At 35.9% G+C, this 24,942-nt stretch overlaps 3 protein-coding genes across 5 annotated transcripts in view; 2 read left to right on the top strand and 1 right to left on the bottom strand.

Annotated features, from left to right (window-relative positions):
* Positions 1-4,970: 4,970 nt before the first annotated feature.
* Positions 4,971-15,405, top strand: plek2 (pleckstrin 2). Its single transcript, XM_023286667.3, has 9 exons — positions 4,971-5,116; positions 5,902-6,066; positions 6,808-6,992; positions 7,103-7,194; positions 8,409-8,596; positions 8,765-8,866; positions 9,731-9,814; positions 10,040-10,118; positions 12,143-15,405. The coding sequence occupies exons 1-9, from the start codon at positions 5,063-5,065 to the stop codon at positions 12,268-12,270; spliced, it is 1,077 nt and encodes a 358-aa protein (XP_023142435.1). The 5' UTR covers positions 4,971-5,062; the 3' UTR covers positions 12,271-15,405.
* Positions 15,406-15,569: 164 nt separating this feature from the next.
* On the bottom strand, positions 15,570-20,752 carry si:ch211-10a23.2 (Galectin-related protein A-like). The gene is made up of 4 exons (XM_023286628.3): positions 20,622-20,752; positions 20,242-20,327; positions 17,913-18,093; positions 15,570-16,398 (listed from the first exon to the last, which is right to left on the bottom strand). Exons 1-4 carry the CDS (start codon positions 20,646-20,648, stop codon positions 16,255-16,257), a joined length of 438 nt encoding a protein of 145 aa, XP_023142396.1. The 5' UTR covers positions 20,649-20,752; the 3' UTR covers positions 15,570-16,254.
* Positions 20,753-22,564: 1,812 nt separating this feature from the next.
* Positions 22,565-24,942, top strand: part of zfyve26 (zinc finger, FYVE domain containing 26) — a 43,169-nt gene continuing 40,791 nt past the window's right edge. For all 3 annotated transcript variants that reach the window (XM_055005745.1, XM_023286626.3, XM_055005746.1), the window contains exon 1: positions 22,565-22,686. The gene's annotated coding sequence lies outside the window, so the exon portion shown is untranslated. The remainder of the gene's footprint in view (positions 22,687-24,942) is intronic.

A 24,942-nucleotide genomic window follows, 5' to 3' on the forward strand; every position in this document is an offset into this window, starting at 1 on the left:
AGCAATTTAATGTCACTACTGTGTGTGGAGAGTTTCACCCTCCGCTTCTAGAGAGTGATGATGGAAAAAAGCATTTGTTTGCAGAAAAACACTTTCCTGTTTGATTTATGGTCATTTTTTTTGTCACATTTCTGTCGTTTCCCATCTCTTTGTAGCCATTCTGTTTCTCTCTCAGTACATTTTTTGTCACATTTGGGTCACTTTGTGTCTCATTTTGTTGATTTTGGCTTCATTTTGCATCTTTCTGTTGCCTCTCTCTCTTCTGGGGTCATTTTATGTCACGGTGTACTCATTTTTTTCCCCTTATTTTAGGCGTTTTCAGCCTCAAAGACACACAAAGTAAAGCAAATGTGACACAAAATGATTCCAAATAGAGAAAAGGCAACAGAAAAATGCAAAATGAGACAAAAAGTAACCGAAATATGACACAAAAGAAATCAAAAGCAACTAAAATGAGACACAAAATATAATAGGGAGAAACGGAAAGAACATGAAAAATTACAAAATCGACCATAAATTACCACAAAAGGACACTAACTGGTCCAAATATGGCACAAAAGTGATCAAAATAACCTAAATTAGACACTTGTGCGTCTTTTTGTTGCCTTTCTGTCTTTTTGGGTCATTTTGTGTCACATTTTGCTCCTTCTGTTGCCTCATTTTAGGCATTTAAAACCTCAAAGAGACACAAAATAAAAATAATATGACACAAAATTACCCCCAAAAGAGAGAGAGGCAACAAAAACATGCAACAGTGTCTAATTTTAGTTTGTTTTTATCTCTTTTGTGTCATATTTGGACCAGTTTGTGGCTCTTTGTGGTAATTTTCCTTTCATTATGACCGATTTTCAATCATTTTTCTAAGTTTGCGTCTCTTGGTGACTCAATCTATGTCCATTCTGTCTCTCAGGTCATTTTGTGTCACATTTTCTTTATTTCGTTTCACATTTTTGTTGCTTTTGATCTCTTTTGTGTCACATTTGGAATATTTTGTGTGCTTGTGGCCATTTTACGTCTTGTTGTGATGGATTTTGTACCACTTTTGTGTCTTTGTTGCCACACTGTTTCTCTTTGAGGTTATTTTATGTTACATTTGATCTATTTTGTGTCTAAATTTCAGAGTTTAGCATCACATTTTGGCCATTTGAATCTCTTTTTGTCTCTTTAAGATAATTTTGTACACCATTTGTGCTGGTTGTTGTTGTTGCTGATCATTTTGCATTTCATTATAGTTGGTTTTGTACCACCCTGGTCGTTTCACATCCCTTTACAGCCATTCTGTCCCTCATTTTTGCATCATTTTGTTGCATTTGTCTATTTTGGGGGGCATTTTGTGTCACCTTTGCTTTACTTTGCGTCTTTTTGAGGTGATATAGTGTCTAATTTAGCTTTTTTTTTAAAATCATGCTTGTGTCACATTTGGACCAATTTGTATCTTTTTGGGGTAATTTTGCATTTTGTTGTTGTCAATTTTGTTCCATTTTTGTAATTTTGCATCTTTTGGTGCAACTTCTGTCCACTCTGTTTCTCTCTGTCATATTTTGTGTGCCATTTTAGTTGCTATTGATCTATTTTGTGTCACATTTGGGACATTTTGTGTGTATTTGTGGTCATTTTGCATTTCCTTATGGTTGATTTTGTACCACTCTGGTTGTTTCACATCTGTTTGTGGCCATCCTGTTTTTCTCTGAAGCCATTTTGAGGCTGATTTGTGTTATTTTGTGCCTCATTTTGGTCATTTTGAGGGTTTTTTAGTGCCTTTTTTGGTGTTTGGGGTCATTTTGTTCCATTGTTCCATAACATTGTGTCTCTCTCTGAGGTTATATAGTGTCTAATGTAACATATTTTTCTCTCTTTTATGGGAAATCTGAAAGTTTTTACTTGCAAGAAATGAAAGTAGTTTTTTTTTTTTCATTTTCAGGTAAAGGATTCTGAACTTTTGGACATCTGGGAATAAACCAGTCAGGTTTATGACCTCTAGTGGGGATTCTGTCTCCATTTCAGTGCCATAAAACGTGAGTCTGACTGGCGATGTGCTCTGTGTAACCAACTGTGGACGTGGACACTTAAACACACACCCAGCAAACAATAAGTCTGTGGACCAAGAAAACAGAGTCGCTCGAGTGTTTGCGCTTTCAGAGTGTGTGACCAAGACAACCTGCGTCACAAGCCGTCATATCCTGGCGTGCCGAAACACCACCGTCTCTTTTTTATTTGCCGTAATTAATGTTTGGTCTATGGTTAATGTTACACAGAGGGCATTCCAGACACACCTCAGCTCTCATCTCACAGAAAACATGTTTGACTCAGGAGAGGTGCTCGAGCCTAAAGAAGCAGGATTCGGGGTTATTGTTTCCTCTGTGTGCTCAACACATTCCAGTTTTCTCAGGTTTCCTCACCTGGGAGACACAATGCAGAGTTTATAGGAATCCTGAAGCTCTGAGAAAACTCTCCTGGTGCTTTTTAGTCAAAACAAGGTTATTCAAGCACACTGAAAAACTGTTACATAAGCAGAAGAAAAACAAAAAGAAAACGGAACTCTGTCGGATATTTGATCTTTAAAACAAATCTGTTGATAATAGTTTTTCTATCAACACATAAACTTCTTTTTTTTTTAAACAGTTGTGGTCTATTAACTACTGTGACTGTATTTCTAAGTCATTTCCCCACATTTGTGGCACTGCAAGAGACCTTTTTCACTGCAGATGTTCTGGGCTGTTGCATCATTTAAAGCACAGGTGGAATTAATAATGTTAATAATAGTTCAGTTCTACTAAAAATGGATGCAAAGGACCCCTAATGATTATTTTGTGTCGGCGGTTGTGCATCTTGCAGGTGTTTCATCATTTTACTTCCCTTTATGATCATTTTTTGCCACATTTTCATCATTTTGCATCCTTTTGTAGTCGCTCTGTCTCTTAATGTCTTATTTTGTGACTCATTGTAGTTGTTATTAATCTCTTTTGCGTCGCTTTTGGGACCTTTTGTGTGTCTTTGTGATGATTTTGTATCTCGCTGTTGTTCATTTTGTACTGCTTTGGTCTCTCTGTAACCACGCTGTTTCTCTTTGGGGTCATTTTGCACCACATTTGGTTATTTTTTATTTATTTTTTATTTTATTTACTTGTGGGCCGCTGGAGGTAGAGTCTGAGTGAGGCTGGGCGGCATCAAGTAAAGAAAAGTACAACTGATTCAGTCTTCTCAATCTTGGTGACTAACAATTCTTCAGCATGAACGGTTCTTCTGAACATAGGCTTCTCTTGCCCACTCCTTGCTGCCGAAGACCTGGCAGCGCTTCTTCTCACACAGCTGAGCCACGTTTAGCTTGAGGTAGGAAACAGTTGAGACCTTCAGTATGGCTTGAAGATGCTCATCACTAAGTTTGGATCTGCACTTTGACTTATTGAAGTTCATGGTGGAGAAGGCACATGGTTTGCTGGAACATCCTGGAAAGCTCAGGGAAGGTTGGGGGCAGTTCTCTCAGAAAGTGTCCAAGCTTGTCTGCTTTTCCACTCACCTCCCTGAACTTGGCTTTGAGTTCAGAATTGCACTGCTTTGAAGTCTGCAAACCTGTGATCAAATTCCTCCTGTAGCTTCACAATGGCATCAGCATACTTCTCCCCACTGAATGGTGTGACCATGTCCATGAGTGCCTTGCATGCTGGGAAATGGCAGAGGTTTGTCTGAGAGAGCTGGGCTTTCAAAAGCACAAGTTTTGTCATAGGCAGCACTGACAAGCTGCTCCTGGCCTTGCAGCTTCTTGTTCAGTACATTCAGCTGCTCAACAAGAAAAGCTAAGTCCATGAGCCATTTGGGATCATTGAGCAGAGGAACAGCCATCCCATCCTTCTCCTTTTTTTAGGTCATTTTATGTCACTTTAGCTATATTTTGTGTCGTGTTTTGGTTTGTTGGCAACTTTTTGTGGCCGTTCTGTCTCTTTCACATCATTTTGAGTCACAGTTGCTTACCATGTGTCTCATTTTGCTCATTTATTCCCTAATTTCGGCCATTTTGCATCTTTTTGTTGTCACTTTCGGGCAGTTTGTGTCATATTTGATTTATTATGTGTCTAATAATTGTTAATTATTATCATATTTAGGTTATTTTGCATGTCTTGAGGCCATTATGTGTCTCTTTGAGATTATCTTGTGTCTCATTTTAGTTGTTTTATCTCTCATTCATCATATTTGCACCAATTTTGTATCTCTTTGTGGTAATTTTGTGTTTTGTTGTGGCTGATTTTGTGCCATTTTTGCACATTTGCATCTTGGTGGCCTATCTATGTCCATTCTGTTTGTCTCTGTCATATTCTGTGCATGATTTTAGTTGCTATTAATCTTTTTTGTGTCACATTTGGGATATTTTGTGTTTGTGGTCATTTTGCATTTCGTAGTGGTTGATTTTGTACCACTCTGGTTGTTTCACATCTCTTTGCAGCACTTTTGTTTTTCTCTTTTTTGTTGTCATTCTGTCATCTTTTGGTCATTTTGTGTCACATTCGCTTTATTTTGTGTCTCATTTTGGTTGTTTATTAACTTCATTTGTTTTTTGCATGTCTTTGTGGCCATTCTGTGTCTCTGAGGTTATTTAGTGTCTTATTTTGGTTATTTTTTTAATCTAGTAATCATCTTAATAAATGAGCAAAAATGTCTACAAGGTTTTTTTTTTTTTTTTAAAACCATTGAGTGGGAAAATGCCATTTTTGTTCATGTAAAATTAAATACAATCTAGCTGCTGCAGAGGAGTCCAGCTGTTTGTTCATCAAAATGGGATAAAGACTCTGGAGGATGTGAGCCACAGTTTAATATCCAGGATCTAAATTCTTCTCATGCCTAAACTGATGGAGAGTAAAGCTGTTGTAGAGCAGAAGAATTGTAGTCTCAAGCGAACATCCTGATCCAGGTAGTGAAGGAGTCAGAGCGCCATCATGTGTTAATGGGGGGAAGATGCAGTGTTTTAGAAAGGAGTGTGGGAGTAAATGTGGGTGTGACACATTTAAACTGAAAGACTGGAGCAGGCAGGAACAAGCAGAGCTCAGTTGGCAAGAACACACTGGAGAGAATGGATTCAGACAAGAAAGTCACTATTCTGAGGGAAGGATTCTTGGTGAAAAGGGTAAGAGATTTATTAGAACTACTGTAAAATATAGATTTTACATGACGTGTATTTTTTGTGGCTTTTAAATGCTTAATGAAGAATATTTACATGTGTGAAAACAAGGACGCTACCTATAATATAAAATAAATGATATATATAATGAAAAAAAAAGAATTTTCCAGATTACCAGTGCTTATAGATATTGTACACCAATGAAAACACATTTGTTCAACATCTTTGTGCTGAAATATTCTGTAATTACATAAGATGTTTAATCTATGTAAATCTATGTAAAATTATAGAACCAATACTCATTAAACTCATTGAAACTAAACAGTTTCGTTAGATAAAAAGTTACTATTTGTGAAATTACAATAAATCTGTGATTGTATTTTAATAGCATTTTTTGTTAGGGAAAAACTTTGCAAAAATAGAAATGTTATGGTTATTCAAAGTTAAGGAGTTTTAATGTTATTTTATATTAAACAAATAAATTTGGTCCATTTTGTCATTTTATTGATATTTCCATGTGCTTCAAAAATACAGATTTTTAAGAAATAAATAGGAAAATTTTCATAGAATCATAGTTTTTTAAAATAGCGTATGTGTTCATGTAATATTTCTTTTTCATTTAATTAAAATACAAGTTTGATCTGTGTAAACTGGATCACTTGCAGATAGGCTTTTGAATCACTGATGTTGTGATTGCTGCAGAAAGGATGCTGTTTTCCCTTCATGTCCGTGCTGTTTAGGATCTTGTTTATCTAATCTATGTTTATTTACTTGTGTATTTATGTTCACAGGGTCATGTTGTGCACAACTGGAAGGCCCGTTGGTTTGTTCTGACACCAGAGAAGTTGCTTTATTACAAATACGATGGAAGCAGAAGAGACTCGTGTCAGAGAGGGAAGATCCTGCTGAAGGACTGTGTGATAACTTGTCCTTTCCTGGAATTTGAAAATCGACCGGTGAGTCATTTCTGCAAACGGAGAGATTTTGAGAAGTTCTTTCAGTCAAACACTATAGACATATTCAGAGTAGATGCAGCTTGAGTGAAAACTGTCATCTCTCAGTAATTAAAATATTATGATTGGCCATCAAGAGGTGCAAGCACTTCCAGTTGGGTGGTGACAAGAAGAGAAAGGGCCAGGTCATCCAGTTCTAAGCTGTGGTCCAGACTTATTGAGCTGTCACTGTTTTGAATAAATGTCTCAAAACATAAAAAAAAAAAAAAAAAAAATTATGATTGTAGTATATGCACTGAAATGTGACTGTTGAGAACATTTCAGTGTAGACATCTGCAGCTTTTTGTTGACAAATTATGGGGTTAATTTTCCTGCTAAAGTTGGAAAAAGTAACAAAATTCACTAAAGGACAAAATTCTAATCAAAATGAAGGAATAATTTCTTCTGTAAAGCAAAATATGCATCACATTAAGGCTCACGAACACTTTATTTCCCATTTAACTGCACTTTGTGATGGATGCATCACATTTTCTAATCATTGTTTTCCTTTGTTTACATTTTTATTTGGTGGAAACCACAGTGCAGGTGTGGCTCCACCAGCTCCAAACCTCACTGATGGGAAAATGTGTTGCCTCAGGTTTCTGTTTTGTCCAGACCTGAACTTTGAAGAACAATTTGCAATTTGGCAAGTTTTCTGGCACCAACAAACCTAAACTTCAGTCTCCTTTCTGTGTTTTTGACTAGCTGGTGTTCAAGCTGCAGACGAAGCACGGCGTGAACCATTTCCTGGAGGCTTGTTCCAGAGAGCAGAGAGACGAGTGGGCAGCAGAGATCACCGTCCAGGTCAACAAGCTGCAGACGAATGAAGGTGTGAAGGCGACCAAGCAGCAAGAACCTGGTGGTTCCCAGTTACACAACATCAACCTGAGGTAAACGCCACTGACTCCCACAGATTTACCACAGATTTGCATGTCTCGCCCTGTTTTCTTTCGACTATATCCGTGTTTCTAACTGTCTCAGCTTCTGTTTGTATTTACAGTAAAGTGTTGGACTCCATGTACGACGTGCACAGCGGCATCAAGATGAGCAACCATGTGGAGCAGGGCAGCACCTACAGCAACTGCTTCTCAGGTCAGCCTCTGAAACATCAACAATCTGAGCTCTAATACGCTGGACAATATTTTAAATGAATCATAATTATCACCTAAAAATGCACAGAACTGGATTCGTGCTGCTTTGTGCTGCTACTTGGTGATAACTCTTGCAGTGCTGATCCTAATAAAGCCCATTAGAATTAAAAATACTTCAAAATGTTCATATATATATATACAATATATAAACCACTACAAATAAACTGTTGTAAATGATTTTGCATCTTTAGCCGCTATAGTTATTTAGATTTAAGTTTTCAAGTTTTAGAAACATTCAAAGTGCTTTACATCAGAGAAGAAAATGCAAATTACATTTTTTTTTAAAAAAAAGAAAAAAATCTGTAATGTTATGTTTTTCCTTTTCATTTTACTAACCCCCCCAAAAAATGTATACACAATAAGCAAAATAATAATGATCATGTTTATAAAAAACATACTGCAAAAGTACATATCTAATCTAAAAACAACTAAAACCTGGTACTGTGGAAACGTTAAATAGACAAAAATATCAATAAAATTACAATAACAAAAAGAGTAAAAAATCTGTAGCTGCGGAAAACATTGAAAACACAGAAAGTATGAAAGTTTTTATTTTATTGATATTAAAAGACTGTTGAAATACATTAACAAATATATTGTAATTTCACAAATATTCCCTTTTTATTTAATAAATACAAAAATTAAACATGAGTTTAACAGTATAAATATTTTTCTAAAGTAGATACAGTTAATGATAAGTAACAAAAAGCTTTTGGTTCTGTATTTTTAAGTATAAAATATCTTTTAATTCTAATTATATAATATATGTAGTTTTTTTGGTTTTGCATGCAAATATTGTTCATGTAACATTTAAAAAGCACAAAATACAAATGATCTCATGTAATATTAACATGAGAAAATATGTTTTTTCTAAATGAAATAGTTATTTTCCATTAGTATACAATATTTTCTGGCTCTCCGACTGTCAGAATATTGACTTTTTTGGTTAGTTTTTTTATCATACAACTCCAAAAAGCAAATAAATGTCTCCAAAAGTATGGTTTGTTTAACTTTTCTGCTTTAAAACTTGTTATAGACAAGCCATACAGCGTCCTAGCTGCTGGAATATGAGGATTTTCCCCCTCTTTTTTCAAACCATGTATCTCTGCCTTTATTGGACATGCTTATGTCTATAAATGTGTCTCTCTCCTGCAGGCTCAGCGGTGGTGGACTGGCTGGTGTTCATGCAGCTCGCTCTGACCCGTGTGGAGGCCGTGACTTTGGCCTCGGCTCTGCTGGAGGAAGGTTTCCTGAGAACCGTCGGCCTGAAGAGTGTCGCCGCTCTCAGGACTGCAGGACTCAGCGAGCAGTTCATGGACGACTCCACTGCTCTTTACAGCTTCGTATGTTCCACTCAGTCTGAATATATTACTGCTGGATAACACCTCACTGAGAACATCTGCACATGAAGCACAGATTCTCAGAGCTGATTCACTGACTGCATTATTCTGAGATGGGAGACAGGAAGCTGGAGTTCTGGTTGGTTTAATGCTGTTTGTGCTTCATCACAGTCTGACAGTTTAAAGAAAAGAGGCAGCGTGAAGGCAGAGACGTCGCTTTCTGCAGTGGAGCTCAGTGGAACCGTGATGAAGAGAGGATTTCTGCTCAAACAGGTGAAAACACACCAATTTTACAAATGAAATAACTTATAAATCATCATGTATGGTTCCAGTGGTTAATCAGTCAATAAAAAATGAGTTTTTGGTTACTTTTAAACCATTGATTTTTGATGAAATGTTGTGATTTTAAGGTTTGATTCAATGAATTTTCTTAAAGGAACCTTAAGCTACATATGATCCATTCCAGTACAGTTGGAAAGTTTAATATCTGGTGAATTTTCCAGTTTACAGGTTGTGAAAGCTGTCAATATATGAGATTTTCACTACACGATTATTGATGCCAAAGCAATTCACTATCACAATGTTATCCAAATATCTGTAGAAATTATGAGCAAAAACTTAATTATGACTCAAATTTATCGTTAACTGGGTTATTTGGGTCCTTTGTATCTTCTTTAGGTGGATTAATCACACTTAAAATAGCACGTGTGTGAACAGATAGTCTTTAATCATAGCTATATTGTTTTTGTGTTTGTGTCAACCAGATTATTACTGGTGCAGTAATTAGAATTATTTACAATATTATCACATGGACCATGATAAGAATGTTTCACATTTTAAATATTAAATTATATTGCAGCACCTCTAATTAGACTTTTTGAACACTTATTTAAATTTGATAATAATAGATGAATAAATGCAGTATTTACATCAAACTTAATGGATTATTAGTATTTATAACAGCAATATCAGCTTTCCTAACCTGGCAACCCAAAGCCTGTTCTTATTAACATTGTTTTAGTGCTCTGTAAGCATTATTAAACCTTTCATTGACTAAAATAAAGGTGTATTTGTGGTTTTTTGGCTTCATTTGTTCACGTTTGTATGAATTAATCAAATTAACTTTCATTTAAACAGGGACACAGGAGGAAGAACTGGAAGGTGCGACTGTTCGTGTTGCGTTCAGAACCTGCTTTCCTTCACTATTATGATCCCACCTCGGTGAGTGAACAGGCAGCGTTATGACAGGGCAAAAACATAACAATATACTGTAATTCATAGTGATTTTAAATACTTTATTTATGACAAACTGAACAGAACAGATCCCAGTCTTAGTACATCAGCTGTTCTATCCAGCTGTGACTCTGAAGCTGCTGTTACACATCATTCCCTGTAAATTCTCCACGTCATTATGTCTGATCCACTTCCTGTTTTGTCACCTGTCAGGATGACATCAGCCCCGTGGGCGGCTTCTCGCTGCGAGGATGTCTGGTGTCGTCTCTGGATGATAACGGAGTTCCCTCAGGTGAGCCGACAGTAACTCTTGAGAAACTTCTGCACTTCTAATGTAACCTTTTCAATTACACAGTTACAAGATGCAACAACAGACGTGTTTATTTAACTAAAACAGCAATGAACTGATCCGATGAGCAAAGTTTTAGCTGTGGGTTCAAAGCCTGAACTTCCCCATTTTGTCCAAAAATGCCTACATTATGATGAACACAATGTTTTTGATGACTGTTAGGCAAGTAAAATACTGAGGGAAGTGTAGCAGTGTTTAGAAACAAATGTATCGTCATGGACAGATTATGAAACGATCAGATCCTGGAGACAGATGTTTATAAAGCCACTTAGAGGAGCGCCACACCCAGACAAAGTCATACAGACAGGATTTGTGGTTGTTTTGTGTCTGGAGTTTTGCATCATATCATTTGTCTTTCATCCTTTTGTTGACCCATTTAGGTTTCTCTTTGTCTGATATTGTTAATTTTATGTCGCTGGGGATGTTTTTTACTCTGCCAAGGAATGCAGTAGGGTTATGTGACGATAACCGTACATTTGTCTGTTCATCTGTGAATCTGTCTGTCTGTCTGTTAGCAACGGATTTGGATGAAATGTTCAGGGAAGGTCAGAAATGATACAAGGACCAACTGATTAGATTTTGGCAGTGATGGGGCTTATAGTCTGGATCCACGGATTTGTTAAAGATTTCTGTATCATTGCAAGATAGCGGCACTGTAACTATGACAACAAGTGAACACTATGTCAGCTGCTTGCTGATGATCACATGATTGCGATCCTACTACAAATTGACTGCTGTGGACTTAACCATCGGAAATCATACAACGACTGAGCAGCCTTGGTGGAGTACTGCGCCCTCTGAGGGCTTTTCTTCTGTCCCATTTTGGTCATTTTGTGATACTTTTAAATAGTTTTGCATGTCTTTGTGTGTATTTGCTTTTCATTTTGGTCAATTTTTGTCTCATATTGTTAGTTTTACATTTCTTTGTGGTCATTTAACATCTCTTTTACCTCTGTTTGATCAAGTCATGTGTCATTTGAATTATTTTGGACCTTTTTATGGCTATTTGTGTTTATCTTTGATAATTTGGTGTCTAATATTAGCATTTTGCATCACTGCATGGTTGTTTTAGTCCTCTTTTGATCATTTTATGCCTCTCTTTATGGTTGTCTTCATTCTGTTTTGGTCATTTTTGTCTCATTTTTAGCGTTTAGCAACTCTTTGTAGGTGCTCGACTTTGACTTTGTTCAGTTTGTGTTTCATAATGTGGATTTTGTGTCCCTGTCTGGTTGTTTTGTATATTTTTAGGATAGTTTTGTCCCATTTTGGACAGTTCTCATTTTGAATCTCTCTGTAGTTGTTTGCATGTAATTTTGGTCATTTTCTGTCTCATATTGTCTCTGTGGTGATTTTGCATCACTGTATGGTAGTTTTGGGTTCTTTATGTGAGCACTTGCATTGAATTTTGATCATTTGGTGTCTCATGTTGTTGTCTCTGTAGTTATCAAGCATTTGTTTATGGTTCTTTTTATTCTGTTTGGGTAATTTTGTGACTCAGTTTGATCATTTTGCATCACCATGGGAATTTTTGCATTTAATTTTTGTGATTTATTTGTTCCATATTGTTGATTTAGGGTCTCTTTGTGATCATCTTGCATCTTTCTATGGTTCTTTTTATACATTTTTGGTCATTTTGTCTCATTTTTATCATTTTGCATGTCTTTCTGGTTGTTTGTATTTAATTTAGGTTACTATGTGCCACATTTTGATTGTTCTCTCTTTGTAGCTTCTGTGTCTCTTTGAGGTCACTTTGTGTTGTGCTTGAGTTATTATGTATCTCTTTTGTCCTTCTTTTGTGTCACATTTATTTGTTTTGTCTTCCCTGTCATCCCATCACAGACCTGCACTATCTGCTCCTGATTAAGTATTTCTGCTTTAACCTATCAGTGTGTCTATCTAACGCAGGTTTATTATGTCAATCCCCATGCAAATAAACTTTACTGACTGTAATTTCTCCTCCCATGCAGGTGTGAAAGGCAACATTCAAGGCAACCTGTTTAAAATCATCACTCAGTCGGACACGCACTACTTCATCCAGGCTCCGAGTCACCAGGACAAGATGGACTGGATCGATGCAATCAGAGAGCAAACATAAAGCTGCTCATTCCACGTAAAAATGCATCTTGTTCTTTTAATCTGCTATGAAGAAGATTGAATTCAAACATTCTGTGAATGTGCTGTAGCAACAAAATGAATGAAAGCATCAGCGGTTCGTAACATTTCTGTTCATTTGTCTCTGAAATTCTGGCACTTTTAGTCTGATTATTGTATCTTTTAGAGTTTTAAAAGTTGTAGCAGTTTGTTTTAAGTTGGTAATTTTTCATGTGTTTTTCAAATTAATAATAACTACTTTCAATGGAATTTTACTCCAACTCCAGACACCAAAGTTGAAAACTACTATATTTGTAATTTATATTTTATGCAGTTTTATGCTTCTAATTCAAAGAGAAATATTGAAAATTTCTCTTTGAAAATTTATCTTTTACTACCACTGCAACTTTACAACTTTTTAAAAAAAAAATTGACAGCTGTACTCAATGCAATATGTGATCAACACACTAATTACAGCACACAGTTAAGGATTAAACCAGTGGTTCCCATTACTTTGGGCCTCTTACCCATCACAGAAAAGTAATGTGTTGCCGTATTAGTTTTGATAGGTTTGTGAGAGTCATTTCTCATCTAAACGTCTTAAAGGATTTTATTTGAATTAAACCTCAAATAGAAAAAATAATCCAATGTTTTCTTTTCTTTCCAACCACTTCACAGTCTCACAACCTTTGATGTTCTTCTGTAACTCAATGAAAAATATCAAACTCCTAAACTAAGCAACTAAACTGTGCATCAAGTTATTAGAACTAACTCCAAGTAAATGCTTCATACACACTAATGCATCAGTAAAAATAATCTACTGATATAAGATTGATGAATATGTGAACTTTGATGCTTTAAATACATGTTGCTGATGTTACTTTTACTTGTAGTCTGCAGGTCTTGAAAAGTCATCCAGAGAACTTCTTCAAGAAAAGACTCAAAGTATTAATCCAACATTTTCATTATTGTGTAAAGCACCACTTACATTGGCACCAAAATAGCCCAAGAGCATGATACTGCCACCACCATGCTTGGTGGATGGTTGGTTTAGTGTTCTTGGTGTTAATGGCCATGTGATCAGCAGTAAATTTCATTCAAGCTTTTAGGTGTTACTTTTAGGGTTTCCCTCTTGCTTATCAGCCTCACACTTGTCTGTGGACACTGACAGCTGTGTTTCAACAGCTTCTAATTCATTGCAAACCTGATTTTTGGTGATTCTTGGTTGTCTCTTTGCAGCAGGTCCATAGTTTGTGTTTTCTTCCTAATTGTGGCAGTGACACAACTGTATCATGAACTTTATGCTTACGATCGGTTGATTTCTGGATCTGTGGCTGCTTTGAAATGGCTCCAAGGGACTTTCTTGACTTGTTAAAGTCAATAATTTGCTTTTCTAAATCTTTGCTGAGTCTAATCAGTGTATAAATGGGCCCTGTTTAAATTGACTCAAAGGAGTCACCAGCTGTAGTCAATCGTAATCACTCACAAGAAGTTAAGAGGCCATGGCACTAAGAAAATTGGATTAACACACCTTTCTAAATCACCAAAACTGATAATTAAAGTTACTGTATGTATATTTTTGATATTTTGTCATATTTCCAAAAGACCTATAATAAATCTGTGAAAAATCCAAAATACGATTGTTTTTCTGTGACAAAGACAAATATGTTTCAATGATTACATCATAGAAAATCAGAACTTCGAGACTGCCAGAATATGTATGGTCTCCACAACTTGTCTACACAACTGTATATAAATGTATATATTCAACACAACATCCTCTTCATTGGATTTCCATTATAGTTTCCTACTTTGGCCCATATGATCACAAAACAGGTTTTAAATTACCTCCTATGTGATGATAAAGTCATAAATTCAACTTTTCCAGCCCTAAAGGGTAGAATTCCTTCATGTTGTACTTCTGCTTTAACAAAAGTCGAGGAAGTACAGTACAAGTAGAGACTAGAAAAACCTCCAGAGGTATTTGTCCCAATCATTAAATCTTCAGTTCAGTCTGGCTGCTCCCAGCAACCACAACCAGACACTCCCACTGTGCAAGCTGAGTCGAGCCTTTATCGGAGTGACTCAGGCTGAGCTGGTGTTGTTTTACTGTCTGCTTCCAGGGAAATCAGGAGTGACACAATCACCCAGTGCTATATTACACTGTGGAAGTGGGTTCTGGGGCGAGTCCAAGCACTGATTGTACCTTTATCCAGTTAATCTGTATCTCTTTGTGGCCGCCTATATTTAATTTTGGTCATTTTTTGTCTTAGAATTTTAGTTTTGTGAGTAGTTTATTTTTGCAGTCATTTTGCATTGAGATATGGTTGTCTTTGCCCCATTTTGGTCATTTTATGTCTCATTTTGATTGTTTTGGATGTCTTTGTGGGCACTAGCATTTAGTTTAGCTTGTTTTGGGTCACATTTTGGTTGTTTTGCAACTGTTTATCATAGTTTTTCTCTCATTTTGATCATTTTGTGTCACAGATTCTTGACTGTATGTCTCTTTGTGGTCATTTTGCATCACTGAATGGTTGTTTTTTTAACCTTTGTTTCATTTGCATTTAATTTCGGTCACTCTGTGTTAAGTATTGTACATTTTATGTCTCTTTGTTGTAATTTAGCTTCACTGTATGACTGTTTTTGTCTCGATTTGTTCATTGCTTTGTCTCATTTTGAGTAGCGTGGACTTGGATTTGTGTCTCATTTAGACTGTTTTGCATCTCTTTGTGATTGTTTTTTTTCCACTTTGGTCATTCTGTGTCTAATTTTGATCATTTTGCATCTATTTTTGGGGCCTTGCATTTAATTTTAGTCGCTCTCTGTCTTATAATTTTATGCTTGTGAGTCTTTGTAGTCATTTTGCCTTACCATATGGTTGCTTTTGTTCCATTTTGTGTCTAATTTTGAGAGTTGCATTTAATTTTGGCCAATATGTGTTAATTTTACTTCTCTTTGTGGTCATTTTGCATTACTTTATGGTTATTTTTGTCCCATTTTGTGTACATTTTTGATTTTTTTGCATCTCTTTCTGTGCACTTGCATGTAGCTTTGTTTGTTTTGTGTCACATTTTGTTTTTTTCTCTCTCTTTGTTGCCATTCTGTGTCTCTTTGAGGTAATTTGAGGTCTTATTCTGGCTGTTTTGTGTCACATTTGGGACATTTTTTGCTCATTTTCTGTCATATTATATTGTCATTGTGCGCCCAGTGAAATTATAAGAGACACAACATGATATATGACGCTGTGGAAGTAGGTTCTGGAGCGAATCCAAGCAGCAGTCATTCAACCGCGACAACAGCAAATAACAACAAAAGTGATTTATTGCAGTGAAGTAAAGTCGATATGAAACATTCACATAAAAAGTGCTAATGGTGAAAGAAACCAACTCAGAGCTGATGATGGTGCAACAACAGAAAACCCTTCCAACGTTGTGTTTAATCTGGACTCCAACTGAGAGAAATGAAGCACACTGTGTGTGTTTACTATCATGCACTAAAGTTTTACATTATTACACCTGTTACAGTACGTAGTCGGGCACAGAATGACAATCTTGGTGACGCAATCAGAAACGTTCATCTTCATGCAGGCGCTCGTAAACGTAAGTGCTTTCAAAGGTTAACGCCAGAGAAATCAAGTCTGAAATCTCCCTTTTTTTCCCTTCTTAAATCACAGACATTTTTTTCTAGTGTTTGTACAAATATTCATTCAGGAAAAATATTACAGCTTCGATCGCATTGTTTAATTCAGTTCAAATCACATTTGATTTAAGACTGTTACATTCAGTCAGTATCTTCAAGTCCCCAGACAGGTAATCTTAGTGAAGGCACTTTGTCTTAACACGTGATTACGAGGCAGGTGTGACTTAGTCTGAAAATGGAAACACAACATCCCCACCGAGGGTTAAATTATTCACTCAAAGTAGACCTATTCTAATCTTAAGTATTATATAGCTGTCCTGGGCGTCCTCGCGTCACCTGTGCGAGGCGTTTAGGCCACCTTGGTGAGCTGGAGGTCGCCGAAGACTCGTAAGGCAGTGAGGGAGGCGAGCTGGGAGAGTCGGTGGGTGAAGCCACACAGAGGCTGACCGTCCACCAGGATACGAAACTGCTGGTGCTCACAAACTATCTCCATCTGCAGGGCAAAGAAAGGTCACAGTCATGTAAAAAGACATACTCTTTCAGCCTAAATCACAAACTGGGACTGCAGCTGAGAGATTAACAAGAAAAGTCTCATTTATACAAAATTAGAGGTCAGACTTTCAAAATAAAAGTCTCTTTGTGGTCATTTTGCAGCTCTTTATGATGGATTTTATCCTATGTTGATAATTATTTGTCTCATTTTCATTGTTTGTGGGCACATGCATTTAATTTTGGTCGTTTTGTGTTAATTTTGTGTCTCTTTTGACTGTTTTGCATCTCTATATGTTTTTGTCCCACTTTGGTCATTTTATGTCTAATTTTGATTGTTTTCGGTCTCGTTGGAGAAACTGTCATTTATTTTTGGTCATTTTGTGTCTCATATTATGAGTCTTTTTTGAGTCTTTGTGGTCATTTTGCAATACTATATTGTTGTCTTTTTTCTCATTTTGGTCATTCATTGACTTTTTTTGACTGTTTGTGGGCACTTATATTTAATTTTGGTCATTTTGTGTCCCATATTATTAATTTTTGGGGTTTTTGTTGTCATTTTGCATCACTACATGCTTGTTTTTGTCACATTTTGGTCTTTTTTGTCTCATTTTGATTGTTTTGCATCTCTTTGTGATTGTTTTCATGTAATCCGGGTTGTTTTGTGCTAAATGTAGGTTGTTTTCCTTCTCTTTGTAGCCATTCTGTTTCTCTTTGTGGTCATTTTGCATCACTGCATGGTTGCTTTTGTTCCCTTTTAAACATTTTGTGTCTCATTTTGATCATTTTGTATCTCTTTGTGGGCACGCGTTTCATTTAGGTTATTTTGTGTCTGATAGTATTAATTTTGTAAGTCAGTGTGGTCATTTTTGCTTCTGTATATGATTGTTTTTGTCCCACTTTGGTCATTTTGTGTCTAATTTTGATTGCTTTGGATCTCTCTGTGGTTGTTTGCATTTAGTTTAGTCTGTATTGTGTCACATTTGGGTTATTTTTGATCTCTGTATCCATTCTGTGTCTCTTTCAGGTAATTCTAGCTATTATTTTGACTGTTTAGCATCATATTTAGGACATTTTATGCACAGTTTTCTCTCATATTATTATATGAGTGGTCATTTTGCATCTCTTTATGATCGATGATGATGATGATGATGATGAAGAGGCATAATGGACAGTCCTGTTATATGCTATCTATCTCTGGAGAAACAATATCTTGTTACTGGAGCTGCCAGAGTTGCTTACAGTGCAATTTTATCAGCCGACTCTACAAATTCAACCTCACATCTACTCCCACATAAAACATATAACAGCCTGTCAAAATACAGCCTGTCAATGACAACAACTGGAGCAACTATTCTCCTGTAAATTTTGCTTTTGCTCAGAAAACTCAGAACATGACTGCTCTCCTACAACATTTCATATGTTCACGCCTATTGAACTGTGCAAACTGCTGGTATTTGCTACATATGATTGTTTCACTTCAGGGCTGGGAGTGTAGATTTTACATCAGCAAAGTACCTTGAAGGGTTCTCCGGCTGCAAAAGGAAAGAAGGACAGAGTATTTTCAGCAGAACCCCATTTTCCAGCCAGGCGGGCGTTGCGTTGGACGGCCTTTTCTCTGAAGCTGACCTTCAGCTGCAGACCAACGTCGCCCTCCGTGTCCTCCTCCTGAGGCCGACTGGACAGAATAACCTCCATGCTGCGATAAACAAACACAACAGAAACAGACACAAGGAGCAGAACACAGACACTTTAAATTTCAAGCAACATATAGCGTTTTCTGGGGTTGTTCACCTTTATAGATTCTTTGGACAACAGTGACATCTTGTGGTTTTTATCACAAATGCAATCAATGTAGTAACGAGACATTTAAGGAATATGGGAATTTATTACACAAAATAGGCTTGAAGAGAGATAATAGTTTGAATGAAAACAAGTTAAGGGCATGTTGTTTTATTCCTCCATCAGAAACAATAATATTCTCAACTCTACATTCATAAAATTTCTCTGCAGGTTATGATATTTGCAGAATAACATGATGGGTACACATAATATTACATTTTTATGATATAAAGTATTAAAACATGCAGCCTATACACGTTAAAGCACCAATAATCAAGATATTTTAATAGAATTATATCAAACTGACAGAAGCGCTGTTTAAAAAAACAGCCATTTAAGGAGATTTTAGCTGCAACAGATTATTATTATTTCCTGGAACTGCTGCTTTTACTTACTAAGAATTGTCCAAATATTTCTCCCACCACTGCCAGTGAATGTTTCTTTGACCATCTTTGGGAAACAAACCTTTGTAAGAATCCTCCATTTTACTGAGTCATTTCATAATTCAGCTATTTGGACAGTTTCTGTCCTTTTAAATCTATTTTAGGAGCGTCTGAGAACCAAGACAGCATGTGTTTGGTCTCATATTTTTATGAGAATCAGAAATATATAGTATTAAGATGACTTACTTTATGTCAGCGCTGTGTTTAGATAAATCATCTCAGAAAAATATTGTTTTTTTAAATAGACCTTTAGAAGACTTTACACGGTTCTTTAAAGCATTAAAGGTTCTTCATTTTATTGGAATTATTTGGTGGCAGGTGATAACATGAAATTAGAGCTGCAACTTAGTATAATTTCTTACTTATTTGATTATTTTGATAAATCATTTGGTCTATAAAACATCAGAAAACAGTGAGAAATTTGTGTCACAGTTTCTTTAATCCCAACTTGGCATCTTGTAATGTTTTGTTCTGCCTGACTAACAATTGGGAACCCTAAATATTAAATGTATTTCACTGGAAATGCTTCAAATTTGTATATTTCCAGTTGTTATTAGAATCAATCTGTTGAATGCACATTCAGTGTATGTTCATTCTCAGTTTGGAAGTTAATTTAAAGTTCTTAGGGTCCATGTTTCACTAATAATGATTAATTTTGTGGTTGTTTGGTCAATATGGTTGATTTTTAATGCTTATTTTTAATTAAATTTTTAAAATGACCAGCAGCAGCTATGTTCATGCATTTGTTTTTCAAATTACAAATAATAACGTGATTCAAAAAACGTTCAAAGAATACTTTATTTTGAAAAATTATTTAAGAGCCATTTAAAAGCTGTTCTTTACTGTGGAACAATGGAAATTGGAGCACCATTTACCGAACTAAAAGAAGGATTTTTGATGTTTTTTGAGGCACCTTTTGGAACCTTTTTGCAGAAATGATTGATTAAAGAGCTTCTTTCTTAAAAATTCTTTACAGAATTAAAAATTGTGCTTCTAATGCACGGCAAAGTGAGCATTTTCGTTCCAATTAGCACCTTTATTAATATAATTTTTGAGTTTTATGCACATCACCTATCAGGATAGTTTTGACTCAGAGAAATAAAATGAGGATAAAAAGATCTAAAACACCATCAGGCTTGTGTTACAGTCAGTATATGGGGTAAAGGTCTCCTGGGAGCCTTTGTCCTTAAAACACTTCTGAAGTTCCTGCAGCTAAAAATAAGTTTTTAAAACAGAAACTTCTGCGTCATGGCTTATTTTTGCAGAGTAATTGTCTCTTTTTTTTACTGCACTAATTTGATGACTGACTGAACAAACAGTCTGCTGATGTTATCCAGCACAAGAATTTCCACAGCGAGTCTTCGGATTTCATGGGAACTGCAGCTCTCCCACACAGATGAACCTAAATTAGGAACCAACGCTGATATTTACCCAAAAACAGGAACTTAAATCTGCTTTATTGCAAACCGGGGAAGTTTAACGAGCGCGACATGCAACGCAATGCGTGCAACAGTAGTCTGCGTAAATAATGCATGAGCCATAAAATGAGAACATGCACTGACCTCTTGGGTTTTTTGTTAACAATCCCCATCACCACCAGCTTCATGGAAGGCCGCAGCCCCCCCTTTATCTCCCCGGTGTACTCCCCCTGTGGAACAATAGAGGAGCATCAGCAGGATGAGGCCTGAGCCGCTGCACGGCCACAAAACTCCCACTTTGCCACCGTGTCAGTGCATAAAAGCTGCTTCCTCATCGTGCAGCCTGCTCATGTCTCCATCTGCAGTCTGTGGCAGCGGCAGGAACAATAGCCTTATTGATCCACTGTTAAACCATCAATCTTCTGCTCAACAAGCTGCACATTTGTAATGGGTTTCTTTCTTTCTTTCTTTCTTTCTTTTTTTTGCAGAAACACGACAATGCGAACAAAAAGGAAGCTACGTACATTTTCTTTCTGGTCCTTTTCTTCCATTCCACTCGGGGCGTGATGCGCTGTGGAGGTTTTCTAGCGGTGATGCCAACTGAAGACTGAGGGACTCTGACTCCAGCTGGCAAACCCCGCCTGCTCCACGTTGTCATAGAGACAGGCTCCAGGATGAGGAGGGTGATGGGAGAAGACAGGGAGGGAGGGAGGGAGGGAGGGGGAGAGTCTATTATCCATCACATGTTAATTAACTCCTCATAATTTGGATGGAAGCTTGTTTAAAGATAAAACTATGCTGGATCACTTGACTGTCATCTGATTACCTCTCTGTTTCTTTAATTTCAGTTTCATCATTGTCAGTGAAAAAGTACACAGTGATCCCTGATATCAACCTGAGGAAGATGCCTTCACTGACAATGGGTAATACACTGTAAGAATTAACATTTTTAAGAGTCATTAAAAAAACAGATGATTTTCTCTCTAGTATTATTTCACACCTAAAAATGAAGCCAAAAAATGTATGTGTTTGACTATAAAATTATACAGTTTTTACTGTGTTAAAATCAGCGAAAATATTTATATTTTCCAGATATTTGCTGCTATTTGAAAGAAAAACATGTCTGTTATAGAATAAACACAAATAAACAACCTTTTAAATTTTATTTTTACAGATTTGTGCTGCTCTTTTTTCAATTTAAAGATCTCATGATTTCAGATATATACAATCTGAGACAAGGTACACATTTACATAATGCCTGGAAAAGAGGACAATTTTTAAAACTGTTTTCAACTGTAATATTTTTTCAAAGATTTGCTTTTTTATTTTACAGATTTCTTATGTTCAACTACAGAGAAAAGCTAGTAAAATAAAAAGAGAAAAAAACATTAATTTACATGCTAACCATGAAAAATGAAGCCAAAACTGTTAATGATGTCCAAATCAAAAATCTGCATTTTGACAAATAGTTGTTTGTTTTTACAATGTTTGATTGTAAGACTGTAATATTTTTTACTCCATTTAATTAAAAAAAATAGATATTTTTATTACACATGGAAATTATGATTAAACTGTCGTTTCACAGATTGTTTTTGTCAACTGGCAGATAATATCACCTGCAATCACATAAAATCACCTAAATCGTGCAGTTTTACTGTATTTAAAAAGCTCCAATAAGGCTGCAATAATTAATGTATCAGTTGTCAATTATTAAATTAATAGCCAGCTTTTTCTCTAATAAATGCATCTCTTTTTTGGAGAAAAAACCTCCAAGTTTTCTAATTCCAACTTCTTAACTTTCTAGTTAATTTGATAGTAAACCGAGTATGTCTGGGTTGTGGACATTTGTCAGTATTTTTTCAGGGATTTAAGTACATATAATTCTAAAGTTAGTTTTTTCCCCACCCAATTAGTACTTTTGAACCTATTGAAGTTATGCTTTTAATGATTTATTCCAATAACACTACTTACTGTCCAAACACTTATGGATTTAAAGATTTATTGCACCTAAAACTGTACATTTTTAAAAAAAAATTTAGAAACTACTGTTTGTGCCTTTGAGTATGCCTTATTTTGTACATAGCATTGCCTTTATTTATCTTTTTTATTTTATTGTTTTACATTTTCTTTTTTAAAATTTCATTTATTATATTTCTAATTATTTTTTTCTTATCTATTTCAAGATTTATATTGTTTGGCATTCGTTGTGGTTAGCAAGTTACAAGTTTCTTTACTGTGCATTTGACAATAAACCTTGAACCTTGAACTTTGAGTAAGAAAGTGGTCGCCATGTTGTCTGGCTCAAAAGAAGGTAATAAATAGAAGCGGGTCCTGCAGCTGTGGTGCTAAAAATACCGCTTTCTCTGCTGCAGAAACGCCTTCTCCTCTGAAGTCTGTTTGTCCGACTGCACTGAACGCAGCGGAAGAAGCCCCGCCCCCCTTGTGTCAACCTTTGACCAACCAGCGTCTGAGAATCAGCTGATCCAGTCACATGACCTCCGCTGCTCTGTTAGCATAATAGGTCGATAGAAGCCGTGTAGCAGGGAGCGTAAATAGCCCGGACTGAAGGGAAACAGCCCAAAGAAATGAGTAACTAACTTTATTTCATCCTGTTAAACTCCGAAAAGCTTCATATGTGTGTAACTTTGTGCTCTCGCTCGTTGTTACGGAAGTTAGTGAACTTGTTTCGGCTGCCTGCTTGTCAGAAACATGCTCAGCTAATGCTAATGCTAACTACAATAGTAAGGTATCTGTCAAATCTCATCAGAGGCGAAAATGAAAGCGTTTTAAGGCGAATTATTTGGTATCTCACGGTTCTGAATGAACACTGGACAGCTGTTTAGTCCCACGTTTCTGTCTCAACATGGTGGTTTGTTTGCACAGTTAATTAAAAGCACAGGTGATTGAAAGAAATCAGTTTTTGTATTAATTGACTGTATTTATTCAGCACATTTTTAAAGAAAGCTTATGCACAGAGCAGATTGAGATAAAGGGGATAAAACAAAGCGTTAAAAACAATAAAATATATTAAAGATCGAACTAAAATAGCCACAATACACAGGATATAAGGACAAGCAAGTCAAGATAGTAAAAATATATTAAAAATTAAGTGAAAATTGCAAGAAAAGTTGTTGTTGTTGGTCTAATTTGACATTTGTTTTGTTGTTGAGCTCTTTTTAATTGTTATTGTAAAAGAGATTTTTTCTGGAATATTTCAGTAGAAGACACTGAGGAGTTATTGCTTCTGAGTGGTGTAGTGTGTCAGTAAATAAAATATCCATGGATAAAGGGTGTCAAGTAGTACGTTAAATTCATCTTCCTTGGAAAAGGTGTAACAAATATGTAAAGCGAACTTGCCAGAAGTGAAAAGAGTCTGTACTAAATCAGTTTCATGGCACTGAATGCAGATAATAAACCATGCTCTAACTTGGAGTTACAGTGATTGCTTTAATAATCGATTCGTTTAGAAACCGCTACATTAATTGTCAATTATAGTTTTAGGTAAGCGAACTTAAACTCTGCTTATTTAAGCTTCTTAATTTGGAATATTTTCTGTTTTCTTTACTCCTCTGTGACAATAAACTGAAAACATTTTGAACTGTGGGCAAAACAAGGCATATATTGATAATTTACAAACTGAATACCGTATTAATCAACACAGAAAATAAGTTAGTTGCAGCTCTACTCTGATAAATTGATTTTTAAAACTATGTAAAAGTGTTAAACCATCTTAAATGGATCCTCATTGTGCAGTTTTTGAGATTCGTTGGCTTTTTACAACCATGCATGACTGTCAGTGTGGAAGAAAGGGCAAATTTGATCCATTCCCTTTCATGCGAATTAGATTAAAGGCTGTAAAACACAAAGAGTTGGTAAATTAAACACCACAAGTCATGCATAATGGCAAAAACTGTTTACTTCTCAAGTTATTTAATAACGGACAGAGAGAGAAACAGAATCTGCCTGGTTTAAAATAAGTCTTTGAACAGGAGCCAGTGAGTTTTTATTACTTTTCTTGACAGAAATTCATGCCCTTCTCTGATATTTTCAACCATTTCATGTAGAGCCGCATGATTATGGAAAAAACTGACACTGTGATGTATTGCAAGCTGGAAAAAAATACAGCAATTTTCATTAAATTGCTTCAGTAATTCAACTTTTAAAGAATTAATCTGTCTGGAATGTTTGGAGTGATTTTTAGAAGGAGTGTATTTGCATAATAAATACGAAGTGATCATAAAAAAACTTTTTCTCATATGGTGTGACACTGGCAAAAGCATCCAGATATCTTTGTTGCATTGGGTTCTTTCAGATCATGTTTTATGCTTGTCACACAGAGATGTTGATGCTCATTTAAATAGTCAAACTAATTACTCGTGTTGCATTGTGTAGCGCAAAGCACTGCAGACAAAGTACCGTATTTTGGTCAATATAATCCTCTCTTTAGCTGGAATATTCTATGCAGCTGACATTGTGTTTCTTTTTGCAATCAAATCTTCCTTTTCAGCTCCTGTTTCTCACTCATTTAGCCTGCATGTCAAAAACCTCATTGCTGATCAAAATTTAAATGAAAACCCTTAAATCAGAGTGAATTATATCAGACTTTTCTTGTAGATTTGTGATGAAAAATGAGAAACATGCAAGTTTTCTCTTCATAGCAAGCAGAAAATAAGTTGTGTTGCCTAATTTTGTCTTATTTCATCTTGTACCTCCCATAACATGACTGTTGTATGTCAATAGTGCAGTGTCAGTGTTGAAATAATGTATTATTTGGCCCTAATTTGACAGAAAAAATGATAATAAAAAAGATGTTTTGAATCTTTCTCATATGGTGCAACTCTGGCA

This window comes from Amphiprion ocellaris, chromosome 20, assembly GCF_022539595.1.
Source record: "Amphiprion ocellaris isolate individual 3 ecotype Okinawa chromosome 20, ASM2253959v1, whole genome shotgun sequence".
Lineage (NCBI taxonomy): Eukaryota > Metazoa > Chordata > Actinopteri > Pomacentridae > Amphiprion > Amphiprion ocellaris.